Source organism: Panicum virgatum, chromosome 8K, assembly GCF_016808335.1.
Source record: "Panicum virgatum strain AP13 chromosome 8K, P.virgatum_v5, whole genome shotgun sequence".
Lineage (NCBI taxonomy): Eukaryota > Viridiplantae > Streptophyta > Magnoliopsida > Poales > Poaceae > Panicum > Panicum virgatum.
In genome coordinates, this window is record NC_053143.1 from 53297879 (window position 1) to 53315906 (window position 18028).

Below are 18028 nucleotides of genomic sequence, written 5' to 3' on the forward strand. Positions count from 1 at the left end.
ATAAAGGAATATTATTTATAGGATAAATTTTGAAAGCTAAACAAAATATTTATTTTAGAATAGAGGGAGTTGACGACAGTTGCACGTCGTATTTGCGGACGGTAAATTCTTTACTGGGCTCGAGGTGGAAGCGTGCGTGGAGCTGGCAGGGCCATTGTACCGAGTGTTCGGGGTGGTTTCAGGATTTTTTTTCCAGAGACTGGGTTAGCCCCAGGTTCATTGGAACCTTAAGTGAGAAGCCAGGTTCTCTCTACGATACACCTAGCCGGTGACGCCCTCACTCCCAGCGAGGTGTGCCGCCCGAGATTCGAACCCCAGCCCTCCTTTTTCGGAGGTTGGCATCTAAGCCAGCCGGACTATCCTTCCTACCCTGGTTTCAGGAATTTGGATTCTTAAACAGTGTACTTGGATGAAAAGAGTGTAACTTGCCACCGACGGTTCGGCTTCCGAGAAAAAAAAACAAGAGAACACCGCACCATACAGAATCTTAGACTAGGTTATGAATATTTTTTGAAAAAGAAAATTGCCAATTTGACACCAGAAAAAATGAACTTTACCCATTTGACACCCAATCTTCATTTCTTACCTATATGTCCTCAAATCCATTTTTCTTTGCCAATTTGACACCTTCGTGATATTCTGTTAGCCATCGCAGTTAGAATCCTGGGTGGCCCACACGTCAGTCTCTCTTCCTTTCTCCTCTCTCTATTGGATCCCGGTTCACGAGCAGCTAGTCCCAGTTCCCGCGCCCGTCCATCGCGGCCGCCCACCCCTGCCGCCCTCGTGGTCGCGCCCGACCCCTGCCGCCCTCGTGCCCAACCCCCGTGGCCACCCGCACCCCCTTCGGCACCCAGCTCCGCCGGTGGCCACTGACTGCCGCCCGACTCCGAAGTCCCCGCTCGGCCAAGCACCCCGACCGCGACGCCCCTCGCCGCCGATGGCCGCGGCGCAGGAGCTACCTCCTCAGTCTGCCCCTCAACGACGGCGGTGATAGACAAGAGGCACCTCCCTCTGAGCCCAACGGTCCCGAGCCGGCGCGCGGCAACGTCGAGCAGCCACGACGTGCACGCGTGAGCGGCGGGAGGCACGGGTAGGGGCATCAGCCGGGTACATCATGGCGTCGGCGGGCCGCGGCGCCGGGAGGACGAGCAGGAGCAACGCGGAGCAGACGAGGGCGGCGAGGAGCCTGCTGCTGATGCGCACGGCCGTCGCCATGGAGGAATCGATCTGGGAGGGCTGGATGGCGGCCCCGTCGGCCCCGAACAGGAAGAGCCACGGCATGCGGCGCGGATCCAGGTCACGGCAGTGCATCCGCAGAAACTGCAGGGCGGCGGTGAGGTCCCACCACCAGCAGCACACGCAGTACGCGGCAGCCGGCACATCACCATCTCCATGACATCGTCCGGGAGCACCGCCAGGGACGGAGCGGCGTACCCTTCTTCCAGGCGAAGCACTGGGGCGGGGCGGCGTTGTCGGGGTCGTCACCCGGGGCACGCCGGCGTGGGGGTGCGGCAGCGGGTCCACCTCGTCGCAGGCGCAGGCGGAGGAGGCAACTCCTGCGTTGGTGTCCGAGATCCAACGGAGAGAGAGGAGAAAAGAAGAGAGACTGACGTGTGGGCCACCCGGGATTCTAACGGCGATGGCTAACAGAAGGTCACCGTGGTGTCAAATTGGTAAAGAAAAATAGATTCGGGGATATATAGGTAAGAAATGAAGATTGGGTGTCAAATAGACAAAGTTCATTTTTTCTAATGCCAAATTGGCAATTTTCTCTTTTTAAAAAAACATTATTTGGTGCCTCCACCTACTTGTACTAATGTACATTGCTCGGAGGCCTAGAATGTTCTATTTTTTTAAAAAAAAACTTACGGCACATATTTTTGCAACAAAAAAATGCATGATAGATGCACATATTTGTTTTGCACAAACAAATGAAAATATTGGCAGAACAAATGTACACGGATGAGCAGTTAAAATTGCCTAAAGAATGACTGGAATTTGTTGATCAACACTTCCTCGAATGATGAGACACATTGTGGCAAACTGGCAATGCCTAAAGCAATGGTGTAGGAGTACAAGCTAGCACACACGAGGCTCAACGACCCGTCTGAATAGGCAGATCCCTCCTCATCTGATTTCCCTTCGTTCGTCTGATTTCATATACGCTGGTTTCTTTGGGGTCGGCAACTCTTCCTTGCCGTTTAGCATCTCAAGAACATCCGCAATGGAAGGCCGGTCTTCCCTGTGATGCTGAATGCACAGCAGTCCTACCTGCACCCACCTTCTAATCTCCATTCCCGGAGACCCGTCAATCAATGACGGATCAAACAACTCCTCTGTTAGTCCTGCTTCCCAAGCCTCCCAAGCCTAAAACCACAAAACAGTATGCATTATCTATAGAGGACTAGCTTATTAGATGTATGACCGTAATGATTAAGAAATAACAAGTGATAACATAGTGCTTTTGCAGTATAGATGCATGCGACCGCATGGACACTTACCCATTTATATACATGGAGCAAGCCGCAGTCGCCTCGAGGTTTAGATCTGCACATGCTGCGGCTAACAGTCTCCAGGAGGATGGCACCAAAAGCAAATATATCATTCTTCATTGATACAATACCACGCATAGTGTATTCGGGAGCCATATATGCACTGAATGGTCAAAGAAAAATTATGGAAAAACAAAAGGAAAAAGAAAAATCAACATTCATGAAATGTACTAAGTCCAAGGGAAATATTTTTTTGTGGAATAACATCTTACACTGTGCCTGCTATGAGACTCTCAGTGATCTCATCATTCAACACCATAGAGAACTCAAAATCAATAATCTTAGGATTCATATCAGAATCCAAGAGGATGTTGCTTGGTTTCAGATCTTTATGGACAACACACTGTTCATGTAGGTAATGTATGCCCTGGGCTACCTGCTTAAGTATCCGGGAGACGGAAGGCCAATCAAGCAGGGACTCTGCAAAAATTGTAACAAAAGCACCCACTAATATTCAATAAATTTAATTAAGAGAATAGTTGGCCAAGAGGTAAAAACTATGATGTATACTTGAGTAATGGAAACTTGCCATGGATTTTTGTGTACAAGGTTCCATTTGGCACGTATTCTTCGACCCAAAAAAAGACTCTTTCTTTAGCTGGATGAATTTTGTGTTTCAACAGCCACATTATCACAGAAGATGATCCAAGTTCATGGCCGTATCCTAGAACTTTCACTATGTTTTGGTGTTGAAGCTTTGAAGCTAGGAGAAGTTTTTGATCATACGTACACCACCAGCCTGATAATTTGTGTGGTCTTTTAAATATCTTGATAGCAACCACATTCCCATCCATTAACACACCCTGAAAATTCCAAACACCAGGTTACATGATTGATTTGTTAGGCTGGGTTGCAAATAAATAGTTAGTGTTAGTGTGTTACAACAAGTAAAATTAAAGAATAACTTCTCATGAATTAAAATTTTAATTTCCATATATTTTAGTTTGTGGACTTATGCTATGGGAAACGGTCTCAAAAATATGAATTTGCTAACTAATATCTACTACTCCATCTTTTAAAAAATGTAAAGAGTTTTTTTGGCCTGATGCATTCTCCATGACTAGCTTTGAGCTTTGACTGTTAATATCACAGACATTATATTTGTTCGAGTGCATAAAAATGACTTCATATGAAATACTTTCAAACATATGAATCTGATTATAGTAATTTTCTATGGTATAATCTATAATTTCTTAGACTAATTGTTGGTCAGATTAAAAGGTTTGAATCATGGGTTAGTTGCATGCCCTCCTGATAGAAGCGAAAAGGAGGGGGTATTATATATCTGTAAAGTATATTGAACTTTATAAGTGCACCTCCATAGATCAATCAACTCAAATTTTCTGTGCACATCACCATGCAGGGAAGATATTGGAAACTCATTAGGAAACTTAATTCAAAATAAGTGAACAATCTGTTTTTGAACGTTTGGAAAGGCAAGTTAACTTTGGCTGCCAAGAACAGAGAATGTTCTGTCACAATCTCAAACGAGTCAAACTGTCAAAGTATAAAACACTACTACAAAAAAGTATTAACCACGACTTTTAAAAATACCCTTGGAGGCGGGCAGGAAATTCAACCGCCTCGGATTAACTGAGGTGGTCATTTTTTATTAACCGAGGCAGTCAGAAAACAACCTCGGTTAATCGATTTATGGCGGTGGTAACCACTCCAAAAATCTATTAAAAACCGAGGCGGGCCTTATAAGAAGCCCGCCTCCAAAAAAAACCTCCTATTTTCGGAGGCACTTCGGGTTTCCTGTCCTCTCTCCCTCTCCACTCTAGCAACCTCACTCTCTAGTCCGGGACTCCGGCCTCCCTCGCCACTCCGACAGCAGTGCGGCTCGGGCATGGCCCTTTGGCACCGGACAGAGCCACCCCTTTGGTGGTGGTCTGGCGCGGCGCGGCCCCTCCGGCGGTGACCCAGGACGACGTGAGGGGTGCGGCCCCTCCAGTGGCAGCTCAGAACGGCGTGGGGGCGCGGCCCCTCCGGCGGTGGCCTGGGAGGGGTGGTTGGCAGTCCCTCTGACAGTGGCTCGGTGCGGCATGGGGCCCTTCTCCCCGCACCGGTAGAGGGCCGCAGATCCGGGGCCGGCAATGCCGGATCTAGTGGCGAGGAGGTGGATTCGGTACGGTGGAAGGCGGCGGATCTAGGGCCAGCGAGGCCGGATCCGGTGGCGGGGAGGTGGATCCGGCGGCGGCGGCCCTTAGATGGGTTCAACTGGCCCGTGGGTGGGCTCGGTGGGCCTGTCCATGGGTTTTTTCATTTTTTTTATTTCATTAACCGTGCCGGGCAACTGGGTCTGCCTCGGTAAATCGTTTGATATACCGTGACCTTGAGAGCAAGGTGGACAGGCTTGCCCACCTTGAAAACTGATTTTGCCCACCTCGCAAAAGATTTTTTTAGTGGTGGAAGGGTCAGTCACAAACAAGTAAACTTGATTAAGATTTTAAATCTACCTTGATCGCTAGATTTTAATTGTTTCTAATACAACTCTTTTGAATTGAAAAATACAATATGCATAACAAAGTGAAATTCATGTATTTCGACTATAGTGGATTTTATCAGTAAAAAATTGGTAAATGTCTATAAGCATCCATTTTCTGGAAAAAAAGTCAAGCTGTGTTGTGATTTGTGAAGCATCATCCTTCAGTTTGGCAACGGATACAAGTAACAAAATGATGGTATCCTTGCTGTTGCGGTTATACTGGAAAGAGTCTCATTGCATTAATAAAGCTAAAATATAAAGATGCACAAATTTTTTGAAACCCTTTAACCCCTTCATGGCTCTCTTTTTTATGTTTCACTTGCAAATGAGTGATAAGTTCATCGATATAGCCAACAAATTATGTGCTGGTTCCTTCTTATCAGGTCAAAAATTACTAAAGACTTTGCACTTGTTATTCAGCCTTAGATTTAAGAGTTCCAAAATATGCCAAAGTGACCCATCTTTTGTTCAATGCACAAGAAAACTTATCAGACATACCAAAGAGACAATATCAATTTGAAATCCAGTTGAACTACTATTTCTTCTTTGATGGAATGAATGCATATATATTCTGGCTCACTAAGCATTTGTAATTTATTTTAACTGTAGTAGATTTGCAATTAACACTTGGAACAAATATAGTGAACATTCAAACTAGTCTACTTAATTTGCTGAATAATGATTCAACATAAAGTCACAACAATATAATTCAATTTGTGCTCCAAACAACTGGACCTAACATATTTAAAAAAAATAAATGCAATGCTTGAAGTGATTTACCCTAAGACTTACAATGTCTAGATTTGCATAATGTCTAGTTTAAAGGTTGGAATAGTTCATCACAATGCATGTGGCTTTGTCGTTCGTATGTAATACAAAGTTTCTCGTGGGGACATTATTGCTAACAAATTTGAAATAACAAGCGTGCTGAGTACCTTGTAGACCTTACATGAGCCACCTTCTCCGATGATGTTTCCGCCATTTATAGCATCCTTTAACTCAGATAAACAGAAGTTTTTTAGGGCTGACATGCATGGAAACAAATCTTTAGTTTAGCTTATGCGACCATCATGAAGCTGATATGGTCATAAAATCATTTTGAATGGATCAGAGCCGTACACATGGATAGTTTTGAAGAAGAAAAATAATAAAGTGACGATCATTGGTAACTAGTTAGCCTGCCAAATAAGTAGCATCAACAAAAGTTATGTATATGAGAAAGAAAGAGTTAATATTGTAAGATCCATGTATCTGCACGTATCACACAAGCATCAACAAATGAGTGATACAAATTTGGTTTGTTAATTAAGACTTGCATTAAAAGGATGGTGAAATCTTCAGGTGCAAATTTAAGTAGCATGACTAGCTAAATTGATAGGTAAGCCAGCTTGTCTTTGGTACAAAGCTGAAGGTACGGTTGAACTCGATCTCATGTTCATTGGTGGAGCTGAGGGGAAAAAACAAGAGGGGCATAGTTCTTCAATGCCATTCAAGAGTTCTGATTTCTGAAGGTCTTTTCTATTTCTATTAATCTGGTGGTCCCAACTTAACTATAAGCCATACAATAGAATTCATAATCATCTTAATGACATTGTTATTGCACACAATTGAGTAGACAAGAATCTATATCTTAGAAGTTGCATGGATAAATTACTTTTTGTAAGTAAAACCCAAATAACAAGTTAAACATGGAGACAGACTAAATAAAAGCATACTTTGTCTCACATTTTGCTTCCTGTACATCTATTAGCATGCTGTGTTTTTCTTTGTAAACATGCAAACTTTACCTTCCAAGTAGCTGTCTATGAACTTGTGCATAGGTCATGACTTTATCTAAGGTAATTATTAAATATAATTTTTACGTAGAAAGAAATAATTTATGCTGAAACCCACTTAAGGAACAAGCTAGCAGAAATACCATCTTACCTACTAAAGGAGCAAAGGGGGGATCATTTCCTGTTAGCACAATGTTTTCCTCACTATTCAAATCAGACCTGCCATTATTTCCATGTATTGATAAGAAGCTATATTTTAGGTCGATGAAAACTAACTAAAAAAGGGATTGATGCCACAAAGCTTGCAAGTTACTCCCTCTGTTTTTATTTATATGTTGCATTAGGTTTGTCTTAAGTCAAACTTGACAAACTTTGACCAAACTTATAGAAAGAAATAATAACATTGATAATACCAAATTTATTTCATTGAATCCACCATGAAGTATATGTTGATAGTGCATAGTATAGATATTACTATATGTTTCTATAGACTTGGTTAGTTCATCAACTTCAACATCTAGTAGAGAATAAAGGATGGAAATTGATACAAGACAGGTGCATTTGGAAAGGCTCCAGGGCAAGAAGTGTACATATCTTCTCTCTGCGTATTCTTTTTAATTCTATCGAATACTAGGTTTTTGTAGATATATTGTAATAATGATACAGTTTAACAGCTCAAAGGATGATGACACAACATAGCGGAGGAACAAAGTTAGTACCCAGTTAGATGATGATTCAGTTAGTTTATAACGTACATTAGTCACATCAGTCAGAGTTTTATATGCAAATTAACGTAAGCCATAATATCAAACAAGGGGGGGGGGGGCGGGCAGGGGCCAGGCCCCCCCTAACGTTGCTGCAACTCCACATAAAACCCCCTAATCTCATTGCTAATATTGCTCATTAACAAGGTGTGGCCCCCCTGATCTAAATTGGCCCCCCTATGTTTCAATCCTGGCTCCGCCCCTGAAGCTAGTATACTTAACTTAGTACTCGCTTTAGTCATGATAAATAATATGATGGTAGGGTCTGTCATGTTATCATTAGTGAAGGGAGTATCTAATAACACCATAGTTGCTCTAACAAAATAAGAGGGGGTAGTCAAGGCACCATAACACCATCAATCTATATTCTTAGTAGTAGCTGAAAACTATGGAAGTACTGCTTCCGGCCTCTCTGCACTAACAAGCCCTCACACTGAAAATACAAACAGCCATATATACCTTGCATCTTCAGTTGAATGAATGTTATTCGATATATCCGTCAGTCCTGCATCCTGAAATATGGAAAATAAGTCAAAACAATTGTTGTGGCATAGTGAAGCTTTTACAAGAAGATATGTGTCGAGTGCCGTCATCTCTAACTATTTCGGTAAACTATTAACATATTAGAAACATTAAAAAAAAGAGTTTTTGCTAGATTCTAGGTAACTTATGAGCTATCTCCAAATGTCAGGGGCGGAACCAACGGTGGGTTTGGAGGGGCTGTAGCCCCTCCTACCGCCACCGGACCCATATGGAGCCCCTCCTACAAGTTTTTGCCATGAATACACTGTGAGCACTGCCAAATGTCAAAATCATATATACAAAGTATGTGCAAGTCATATCAACAACTGTACCGCTTGGTGTTGCCGCGGCGGAGGATGACCACCAGCCTGAATAGTAAGCAACAAGATGGTGGTGTGGGCGTTGATGGCGAAGGATGCCAGCATCACTTTGTTCAAGATGTCTTCTTGTACCCGGCGCAGCTGCTTCGACAGGTCCCCAGCCGCGAAGACGCGCCAGATGGTGGTCGTGGCCCTCTCCTGGCAGGCCGTGACCAGCTCGAGGGCACGCTGCAGGGTCTCCTCCAGGTCCTCCAGCGCGCCGGCCATGGCCGGGCTGTCGGCCACCGTCCCCGTCTGCTGCAGCTGCGACAGGATGGTGCTGAACCTCAGCACGCGCCTCGTGATCTCGCGGCAATCCTCCTCGTTGTGGCGAACCCAGTCCACGGCCTCCTTGATCTTGAGCCCGATCTTGACGATCCTCTCCACGGTGGCCACCGGATCGGCCATCGATCCTTCCTGCAGCACAAGCAACTCTGCTCCAAGGATGGAAGAGAGCTTTGCTTGTCCGCAAGCAGGGACCCTCTGACCACTGTATCGTTTGCTTGCGAAACCGTGTGGAAAGTATGGAGAGGCTATTAATTGTTAGGGACGATTTTTTGGTGCCAAGTGCAAACATGACCACACGATTTTGCCAATGTACAGAAAACGATGGAATGAGAACAGTCAAGAATGAGTCCTTCCATCTCGTGGTGGTGACCCCTGCCGGCTGCCGCGGATGGTGTCCACCTGTCCAGGGTCTTGAACGAGCCTCCTCGTAGTGCAGGGGGCTGGTCCCACTGACCCCTAACTCGGTGGGGTCCGTATATCAGTGGTCCTGAGTCTCTCTGCAGAGGAACTGGTGCGGTTCGGAAAATTAAGGGTCACCAAATCTCTCTTTAGTATAGTAGATAGTATTTTCCAAACATGATTAGCAAGAGGTGTGCCCAAAAAAAAAACATGATTAGCAAGAGATTACAAGATCCAATAAATAGTAGAAAAGAAAAAAAAATCTAGAAGGAGAAGGATGTGTAAGTGAGATGTGAACTCCTAGCATATCCCGTACATCATGATACTTTTCTTTCCGCTAAGTCTATTCATCGTGCGTGCGAGTGGAACTCACGACGTCGCAGACGGCCCTATTTATCTTCCTCGCGGAGCCACGGCGGTCGGACTTCGGGGAGGAGTTTGCTGGGAAGCCAGTGGTAATTGGTGGCTTTAGAAGAGGGGGAGGGGGATGGCACGAAAGACTGGTAGCGGTGGCGAGTTGTGGGGCGGCAACGTTCGGCGGCGGGAATGGTAGCTTAACACTAGTAGGCTAGGGATCAAGTGGGGGGAGCGGCATTCACCCGGGCGGGGACAGTATCGGGCGGTGGATCCGGTGGCGAAAGCCGCCGGAGACAGCAAAGATGACCGGCGGCGGGGACAAACATCATGAGCCTTCAGCGATGGCTTTCGCGGATTCTAAACCCGGGTACCCAGCTTGATGTACCACAAATGATTGGGCTAGGCTGGCCACCAGCTGCTGCACCGGACGAGGAAGATGTACGCCCCCTGCGATGCTCAAAATCTCGGCCGCACACGTCGCATCGGACAAACGGTATTCCCTCCTGTGCAGCTCGCCACAGCAGCGCCGCCCTCAGCTGAGCCTCGCCCTCTTGTATCTAGCCCCCGGGGAGTCATGCTCATAGCAACCACATTATTTAAAAAAACAAATAGCGACCGGATTGAAATTCATTGATGTATTTCCAAATATTTTTCACAGTCATTTCATACAATTAATTGATGGTCAAAGTACTTCATTGATGATCGTGTTGATGATTAACTCGGCATTTTCTTTTACAAGAGGGACATTATCGTCATACTGTTGATTTGGGCCTCTTTTATGGACTCCTTTTTGTTGCGAAACCTCTTTCATTTTCTCTTGTATATTTAGCATCTTGATATAGATCAAAAATAAAACAACAAATCACTTGGGCTTTGTTGATGAACAACAGGATTCAAAAACAACTAACCATAGCCACAGGGTCGGGCATGACTCATGAATACATCATATAACAAAATTTACCCAACTTTGATAGGTATACACATTGGCAAAGGATATTTCCTTTTGGTGACCACCTTTCCAACCCGCAAGACTTTTCTGGCCTCTGTCTGTACTATAGCAAAATGAATTTATGATTTACAATGTAAATGCTACATAGCCGAAGATCCAGGAACCTTTCAAGAGGGCTGACATATTCATCTGACCAATATCAGTGCATCACTCAGTAGGACCAACATCTTTATCTATTCCTTTCCAAGGTGAAGTTGGTCGCAACAAAATCATTTTTTTTACCTGGATAGATTACTTCTTGGCGCTCACTTTACCATTGGGAGTTCTCCTGGCTTCGACTCCGCTCTTCTTGATTAGTGTTGGTGAGGCTCCGTTGGACTTTTTCTGTAATGGTGTTGCCCTTTTCGCAGGATTTACACCTCTAAAGTAATTAATAACAGCATAACTTAGAAATGTTAGAATATGCTAGTTAAGTTATGTAGGACAGTCCAAAGATATTAATTAATTGAGATTACCTAATGTCTGAACTTTTCGCACCCTTCGGTTGGGCCTTCCTTGCAGCTGAGCCACCTCCATTGGCCAAACCTGGAGCTTTTGGGGCGCTAGATGGTCGCAGGCAATCTTGTTCTGATGAGCAAGTAGTTGCAACCTCAAAATCATCGGAATCCTCGGTTGCAACTGACCCAGACCAACTCAATTGCTGTTCAGGGCTACTTCTTTGATAGAAGGATAGATCTTGTGAGCCATCAGCTCCCAACTCTGGCAGGGAATTGCTGCTCCCAAACTGCGAGTGATCTGCCCAATCTCCCAATGCCGATTCCTTCTGAACACCATTACATGTATCAAGCCATGAGGATGGATCATCCTCTACAAGGATATCAGACAGTTCAAAATTTGGCTGCTTCTACTTTGGGGTATCTTCGCTTCGGGGTTTTTTGGAATTAAAACTGGAATAAATTAGATTGATTCAAGTGTATGATTGCTTTGGTGACGCTTAAATTTCTTTGCTCATTACCAAAATATCTACCAAACTTACCTTGCTACATTTCACTGCACTTTTCACATAAATATGTTACTTTACATGCTAATAGGGTGTATGAATAGACTACACTAGAAATAATCGCGGCGTTGCCGCGTATGGCCAGTTTGTGTGTTTTAGGGTTAGGGTGATTGGATGAGTATGTAGGTTAGCTATGCGTCGATGTAGCTGTCGCTATATATATCTATGCGTGTTTATATATTTGTATCTACGGCATATATTGCAAGTATGTTATGTTATTTGTGTATCTTCATTTCAAGTATTTATATGTGTGACATGATGTACTTGTATGTGCGAATGTACGGGATATCATGTACCATATATAGTGAAGTACTATGCTATTTATATGTATATACATGATTATTTATGTTCAAGTATTTGTACTACAGGTTAGCATTAAATAAAAGAGTCAGGAAACAAAGAGTAAGAAAAGGGGTATGGATTTATAGGATTTGATTTTAGATTTTTTTTTGTTAAGATGGAGGAGATATTTTTTTAGTTCATATGCGAAATAAAGTACACTAAATCATATGATATTTTAAGTTTAATGCATAGATCTAGTCATTAGAAACTCATCAAAATTGGTTTGGTATTTTTATGATTTTTCTATGATTTTGTATGAATTTTGAAAGATCTCTAATTTAAAAAAGAAAAATAAAATCGTATTAAAGGAGAAGAGTCTCACGGGCCGTTTTTGACCCATTCCAGGCAGGCCGGCCCAGCAAGACAAAAGATAAGCCCATAAGAAGGCACGGACTGTGGGTTGATTTTGGTAAAAGTCGAGGGTTTTTTTGAAAAATAAACCGAGAGAGGAAGTAGGACTGCGGGTTTATTTCGCTTAAGTATGAGGGCTTTTTTTGTAAAAAGGTCGCGCTTCGCCTGATCTAGGCCGTCCACGCGCTCGATCCGACGGCCGAGATCGGCCGGCGACGTGGCCAAGTTAGTTGGCCATCTTTTGGTGCAAGAATCGTAAGAAAGAGATTGCGAATGAATAAACTTCATAAAAAATCCTTTAATTGAATGGACACCGAGGATATATAAATTATTTATATGGCTTCAATTTAAATTCTGACAAAGAAAAAGACCTTATGGTGAATTTTGTCTAAGATAAAAACGAATACCTCTACATTTCCATCTTCAGTTGGGTGCCCCGATGCAGATGATGCATTACCCGTTCTCATTCGATATATATCTGGGCTTGATTGAGTGCTTCTTATGCTCTCCTGATCTCCATCTTTCCTAGCCAATGCTGCCTTGAGGCAAGCAATCTGTAATAGCCAAGAAATGAGCCACAGTTGCATAGAACATATCGGTCGCTATCCCAGTGAACTCAAGAAAGCCATAAAGCAGAGTTCATAAACGAACCTGCTCTTTGAGCTCTCTGACTTCTCCTCCTTCCTTGTTTGACTTGGCTGCTCCGAGCTCAACAGTAGCAACACGCTCTGCGAACTTCAAAGTACTTATGGACTCGCCAACAGCATCTGGTTCTGGAGCTATGTGAACAAACATCAATGTCTTCGCTTGTCCTCCTGAAAATAGAAGCAAAATACTTACTGGACACATTTTCGGCACTGACAATTTGCAAACCAAGGATATGGAGCTTCAGAGTTACCAAGAGAGTCTTGTAAAAGTTGAGTAAGTTTGCTATTTCGGTAAGGAACATGTGTGTTTTTCTGGGCTAGTGATGCAATCACATCACCTAGTGCAGCCAGCGACTTATTTATGTGTTGTGCCTCCTTTAGTCTGTCTCCTACGACTTCAGATTTATCAACTCTTTCGCTGCCAGCTAAATCCACAAGATGCATGCAACCTCTTAGGACTGTTCCAGATGTTAAATCTCGTCCTTGAACATGAACAGTCAGACAACTGTAATTGGTTTACTCGACCATTAGCTAAAAACACACAGTTCAACATCATGTCTGGAATAAAATGTACTATTTTGCCAAAGAAAGCGTACCTATGGGAGCGACTACTTCTGTCATTCATGGCAGTTGAACAAACTGCACGATTCTTTTGGCCAAGATTCATTAAATCTATTACATCAGCTGTTGATGTAACTGGAACTACATTTGCATCTGGAACTGCAAGTCCTTTTTGAGAACTATTCCGAATTTCCAATGTTTCTTAGTGTTAAGGAGGTTCAATATATGGTCGAGAAGATATTAAATATATACAGAGTAATAGTTAAGATAGCTAAAAATAGGATTAATATCAAGCTCACTAGAAAAGGATATTTCTTGTTTCCACCATTCTGAAGGAGATCTCTCACTTGCTCATTGTAGATCTCAATCATCTGTACAGCAATTTCATAACAAATTGTATCCTTCCTCTGCTCCTGGATACTGAATAGATCATTTAGTGCTCTGTAATTGACACCGAGCCCTTCTTCTGTTAAAACTTTAGGACCACTCTACAGCATCCACAAAACAATGTTTTCATATTGCAAAAAGGATAGTTACTCATGTAGAAAGTAACAACAGACAGGTTCAGTACCATTGTGAAGGTCTTCCCCGACCCAGTTTGACCATATGCAAATATACAAACATTGAAGCCATCAAGAACAGAACGGACCAAAGGTTGCATGTCTGTAAAGACCTCCTCTGCACTAGTTTAAAGACTATATGTCACTTAAGTACAAAAGGTGTGATTTCAAACAAATAATTCAGTGGAGCAACTTGTGAGTTTAACCTTGTGTGGCCAAGGGCCCAAAGACCCTGTTGAAAGTAAAAGACTTCCTTGAATCTTTCCCATATTTTGATGGTATCATAACCGTGATAGTTCTATCTTCTAGTCCAGCAACACTGCTTGAGGAACTTACTTTTCCAGGATGGAAAGGTCTCACTCGACAATAAACTCTGATATTTCCTGGTGACAAAAAAAAGGATTTTTCAGCATGCTGCGTTGAATTCTGAACGAGGATATAGTCCTCAAGTTTTTCAGTTCGCAATACTATGAAGAGAAGTTATACCTCTAAGATCTTGTATTTGGTTGTACAGCTTGCGGTTCTCCTCCACAACCTTATGGTATCCAGAAGCCGCATGAGAAACAATTCGCAAATGATTACCTAATACAACCCAAAATGATGATAAACAACAAAAGTTTGGAAGAACAAAGTTCAAGATTACAGATGTCCAAAGTTTAGCGCTTAATATACCAAGCTTTGTAAGGTCTTCAGAGTACAGCAATTTGAACTGTTCAATCCCAGACTTAATAGTTGAAATATTACTTTTCAAATCCTACAGTAAGAATTGTTCAAAAAATTCTACAGTAAGTTTCAGTCATAGAATGATAGTGGAAAATGCAAGTAACCAAAATCACTGAAAAACACTAAGCATAGAATTACCTGGATCTGTTTCTGTTCTTGATCAAAATTTCGTACTGGCTTTGGCATACATTTACCTACATTATCATCACTTACAGATGGAGGAGGTACTTCTGTGTTGACATCTTCCTTCGCACTCGAAGAATCCCCGTCATCTTCATCCGTCTTCATATTGTCAGTGGCCTAATGATAAAGATTAGTGCATAGATCCAATCAGCCAGATTGAACAAACTTAATAAGTGGACAGTGCTATGATAACTATCATTTCACCGCAGCAAATTAAAGACTGCTGCTGCATTAACAAAAGGTGGATACCTTCTCCAGATCACTGGTGGAAGTAGACTCCTTTTGTAGATAGTCCGTTCTGGATAATGCGTTACTGCTATTGGTGTTAAATGGGGAATCCATTACCGATAATGACTTGCTTTCATTGGTTTCTGTAGAGTCTTTCACCTGTTCGTTCAACCATGCATACTATTGGTTTAGTTAAAGCTAATAGCATAGCAGGAATTGTGAAGCTGGTGACAAAAGTGAATATACCGATTCATTTTGGCTTGCAAGACGACGCTCAAATTCGTTAATAACTTTGCTCAAGAGTGATTCCACAACCTGCAAATTACCAGATTCAGTATTAACATTTATTCTCTCAACTGCATTGCATAAATAGCTAGCTACACACAGTAGGCTCACCGATGGAATTTCTTCTGGTTTCTTATCTGAGAGAACCGTTTGAACAAGAATCCGGATGGAATCTGGAGTAGTCTACAGCCAAGAAGATGAGTATCACCACAAATTAAAGAGAGTTAACTAATGTGAAAACTAGATGATGTGTTCTTACTGTTTCAGTTGATTCTAGAGAAAAATCAAGACCTATTTGCTCCAGTGATTTGCCATCCCGGAGTAATTCAGCTGAGTGACTCCTCATCATTGTCTTCATAAAAGGTTCATTGTTCTTCCGAATGACATAGTTTCCAGACAAAGGCTTTGCAATGCCACTATATTTGAATGGAGATTGTTTACCCACTTGCTTAGCATCACCGAATAACTTCAGAGCAAGAACACAGTCTACAACTCGAACACCTTGACCACCCTGAGATTAATAGCAGATGAAAACATCAATTCAATGTGGGCAATATAAAGAAACTTTAGCTACTTGATTTAGCAGCAGCAATCCTTATAAATCAGGAGATTATCCACGAAATAATACCAAAATTGTGATGTTAGAAGAACGGGTCTATCATTGAAAATAAAAATAAATAAATCATACAATATTTCACCTTTTCCAGGTCTGATGCTTCAAATGTTGGAAGACCTAAATCTCGTAGGCCAATGACAAAATTTCTCACATTCTCAAAGTATTGATATGCACATAGAGCTGCACCATCTGAAGGGACAGTAGGATCCGATGGCACCTCCACAACCTAAAATTTTGTACTTAGCATGCAAAATCAAAAAAGTGGAGAATGAAGTACTATACAGATCTGAAGGAGAGAAATGCAACCTTGGGCACTGCGCCTGGTTGAACCTTATTCAGTGCATTGCAGAGAATAATGCCATTTCTCAGGCCAAGCCGGAATTCCTCCTCGGAAGGCTCTTCTGCAAGGTCCTTTGCGCACACTACCCCAACTATTCTTCGCAACCAGTTGGCTGCTTTATACCTTCTTATTGCTGCATTTCTCAAATCAAAAGAAGCACCAATTCAGATGATCCTGACTATGCTAATACTAAGTTACTAACAAGAAAAAGTTAGGTGTTTCATCAAAATACCCTTTGTTAATATGCTTGACACAAAAAGACCAAAATAAGCCATACCCTTTGTTTAAAGAAGTACAATATCACTTCAGTGTAAACCTGTGACAGAAGGCTAATGATAGTATGTAAAGAACTTGACTACAAGGTCAGACATTGTGTAGAACGAACCTAAATGGAATAGTGGATAAGCGGTCATCATATTCTTAAATAAATAAATACAGGTATTCTGTGTAGGCAGGTTTGGAGGCGTGTCCTTAAGACCATTTCTTTGTCATGACAACCACGAAGAACATAAAAGTAGCTACCGATAAACTACAATTGGGCCCTGTTGTCTATTGCCCTTTTATATATAGACAAAGGCACACAGCGAAGAACTAGGAATCATTGAGGCTAATTCTAGCCTGATGAATGCCTAAGAGGGAGAAACCATATAGGATGCCAGCTAGTTATGAAAATGATTAGAGTACTTCTGTTACCAAATGTATTGCAGGAAGAGTCTTGCAGTTTTACGGTTCCAAATAGTCTACTGAGAGCCTAATACTGATCCCACTAAAATGTAATCACTCTCTATCTTTTGCCTTTTTTGTTGTGCCATTGCCAAGTCAGATTAGATTATGAAGTATTCAGCCAAAAGAGCTAAATGTGAGTTGTGAGATGAAATGAAATTCGCATGGATGCAGAATTCGAACTAGCATCAATGAAATTAGAGCAAAAGTCAAGCAATATAAGCGCTGGACTTGCAACATGCCAACATCCACCATTGATGATAAATTAGAAAAAAATATATATTTTTCACTGTTCTACAAAAAATTCTGCTTAAAATGCTAGTGAGAGAAACAGGATGGAATAAGATATTTTTCCTAGGCAAATATTAATCGACGGAACCATTGCAATGATCTAGGATCATGATGCTCTCCAAGCACAATCTAAGCTTCAATTCAATCCCAATTTTTTTTCGACGAACCAGCTTCAATCCCAATAAAAAATTAAAAGAGAATGCACTGCCATAAAAATACAAGAAATAAGAAAAAATCAAGCAAATTCCAGCGCGTCGCCTCGAACCAAAATGAATACTTACCCACAAAAAAATGCATCTTTTTTCACCAAGAAACCAACTCACCGGCTTCCTCCGCCTTGCGCCAGGCAATGTCGATGTTCCTCCTGGTCCCCACCGTCTCCCCTCCTCCTCCTCCACCTGCGCCGCCGCCTCCTCCCCCCTGCAGTCGCGTCTCGTCCTCCACGACGGCCTCGGCCACCGCCGCCTCCTGCTCCGGCGACGCCATGGGAGGCCCCGAACCCGGACCAGCGTCGAATCCGGCGACCCGACCGCTGCTGGGACGCCCCGGAGGAGGCGCGATAGCTGGGAGGGGGAACTGGGAAGCCGGTGGAGGGGAGCTCTCTTCCTTATTCTAGCGGACGGAATAATGGTGGTGGTGGGGGGCGCTCGCGGGGCGGAGAGGGC

At 42.8% G+C, this 18028-nt stretch overlaps 2 protein-coding genes across 4 annotated transcripts; both read right to left on the reverse strand.

Moving 5' to 3' along the window:
* Positions 1 to 1905: 1905 nt before the first annotated feature.
* On the reverse strand, positions 1906 to 9013 carry LOC120645219 (putative receptor-like protein kinase At4g00960). Of its 2 annotated transcripts, none has more exons than XM_039922018.1 (8): positions 8434 to 9013; positions 8039 to 8091; positions 6967 to 7034; positions 5976 to 6064; positions 3082 to 3355; positions 2765 to 2999; positions 2502 to 2655; positions 1906 to 2367 (listed from the first exon to the last, which is right to left on the reverse strand). In XM_039922018.1, the coding sequence occupies exons 1-8, from the start codon at positions 8866 to 8868 to the stop codon at positions 2128 to 2130; spliced, it is 1548 nt and encodes a 515-aa protein (XP_039777952.1). In that variant the 5' UTR covers positions 8869 to 9013; the 3' UTR covers positions 1906 to 2127. The 2 variants fall into 2 exon arrangements, with proteins under 2 accessions (XP_039777952.1, XP_039777953.1); XM_039922019.1 differs by having other exon boundaries at positions 2765 to 2972; positions 8434 to 8999.
* Positions 9014 to 10370: 1357 nt separating this feature from the next.
* Positions 10371 to 18000, reverse strand: LOC120645220 (kinesin-like protein KIN-14P). Of its 2 annotated transcripts, none has more exons than XM_039922021.1 (19): positions 17687 to 18000; positions 16316 to 16482; positions 16092 to 16235; positions 15653 to 15904; positions 15505 to 15576; positions 15355 to 15423; positions 15130 to 15267; positions 14836 to 14997; positions 14647 to 14728; positions 14461 to 14556; positions 14181 to 14357; positions 13986 to 14092; positions 13727 to 13902; positions 13450 to 13611; positions 13105 to 13358; positions 12858 to 13021; positions 12614 to 12760; positions 10969 to 11273; positions 10371 to 10874 (listed from the first exon to the last, which is right to left on the reverse strand). In XM_039922021.1, the coding sequence occupies exons 1-19, from the start codon at positions 17847 to 17849 to the stop codon at positions 10745 to 10747; spliced, it is 2967 nt and encodes a 988-aa protein (XP_039777955.1). In that variant the 5' UTR covers positions 17850 to 18000; the 3' UTR covers positions 10371 to 10744. The 2 variants fall into 2 exon arrangements, with proteins under 2 accessions (XP_039777955.1, XP_039777954.1); XM_039922020.1 differs by having other exon boundaries at positions 10969 to 11276; positions 17687 to 17998.
* Between the last annotated feature and the right edge of the window lie 28 nt (positions 18001 to 18028).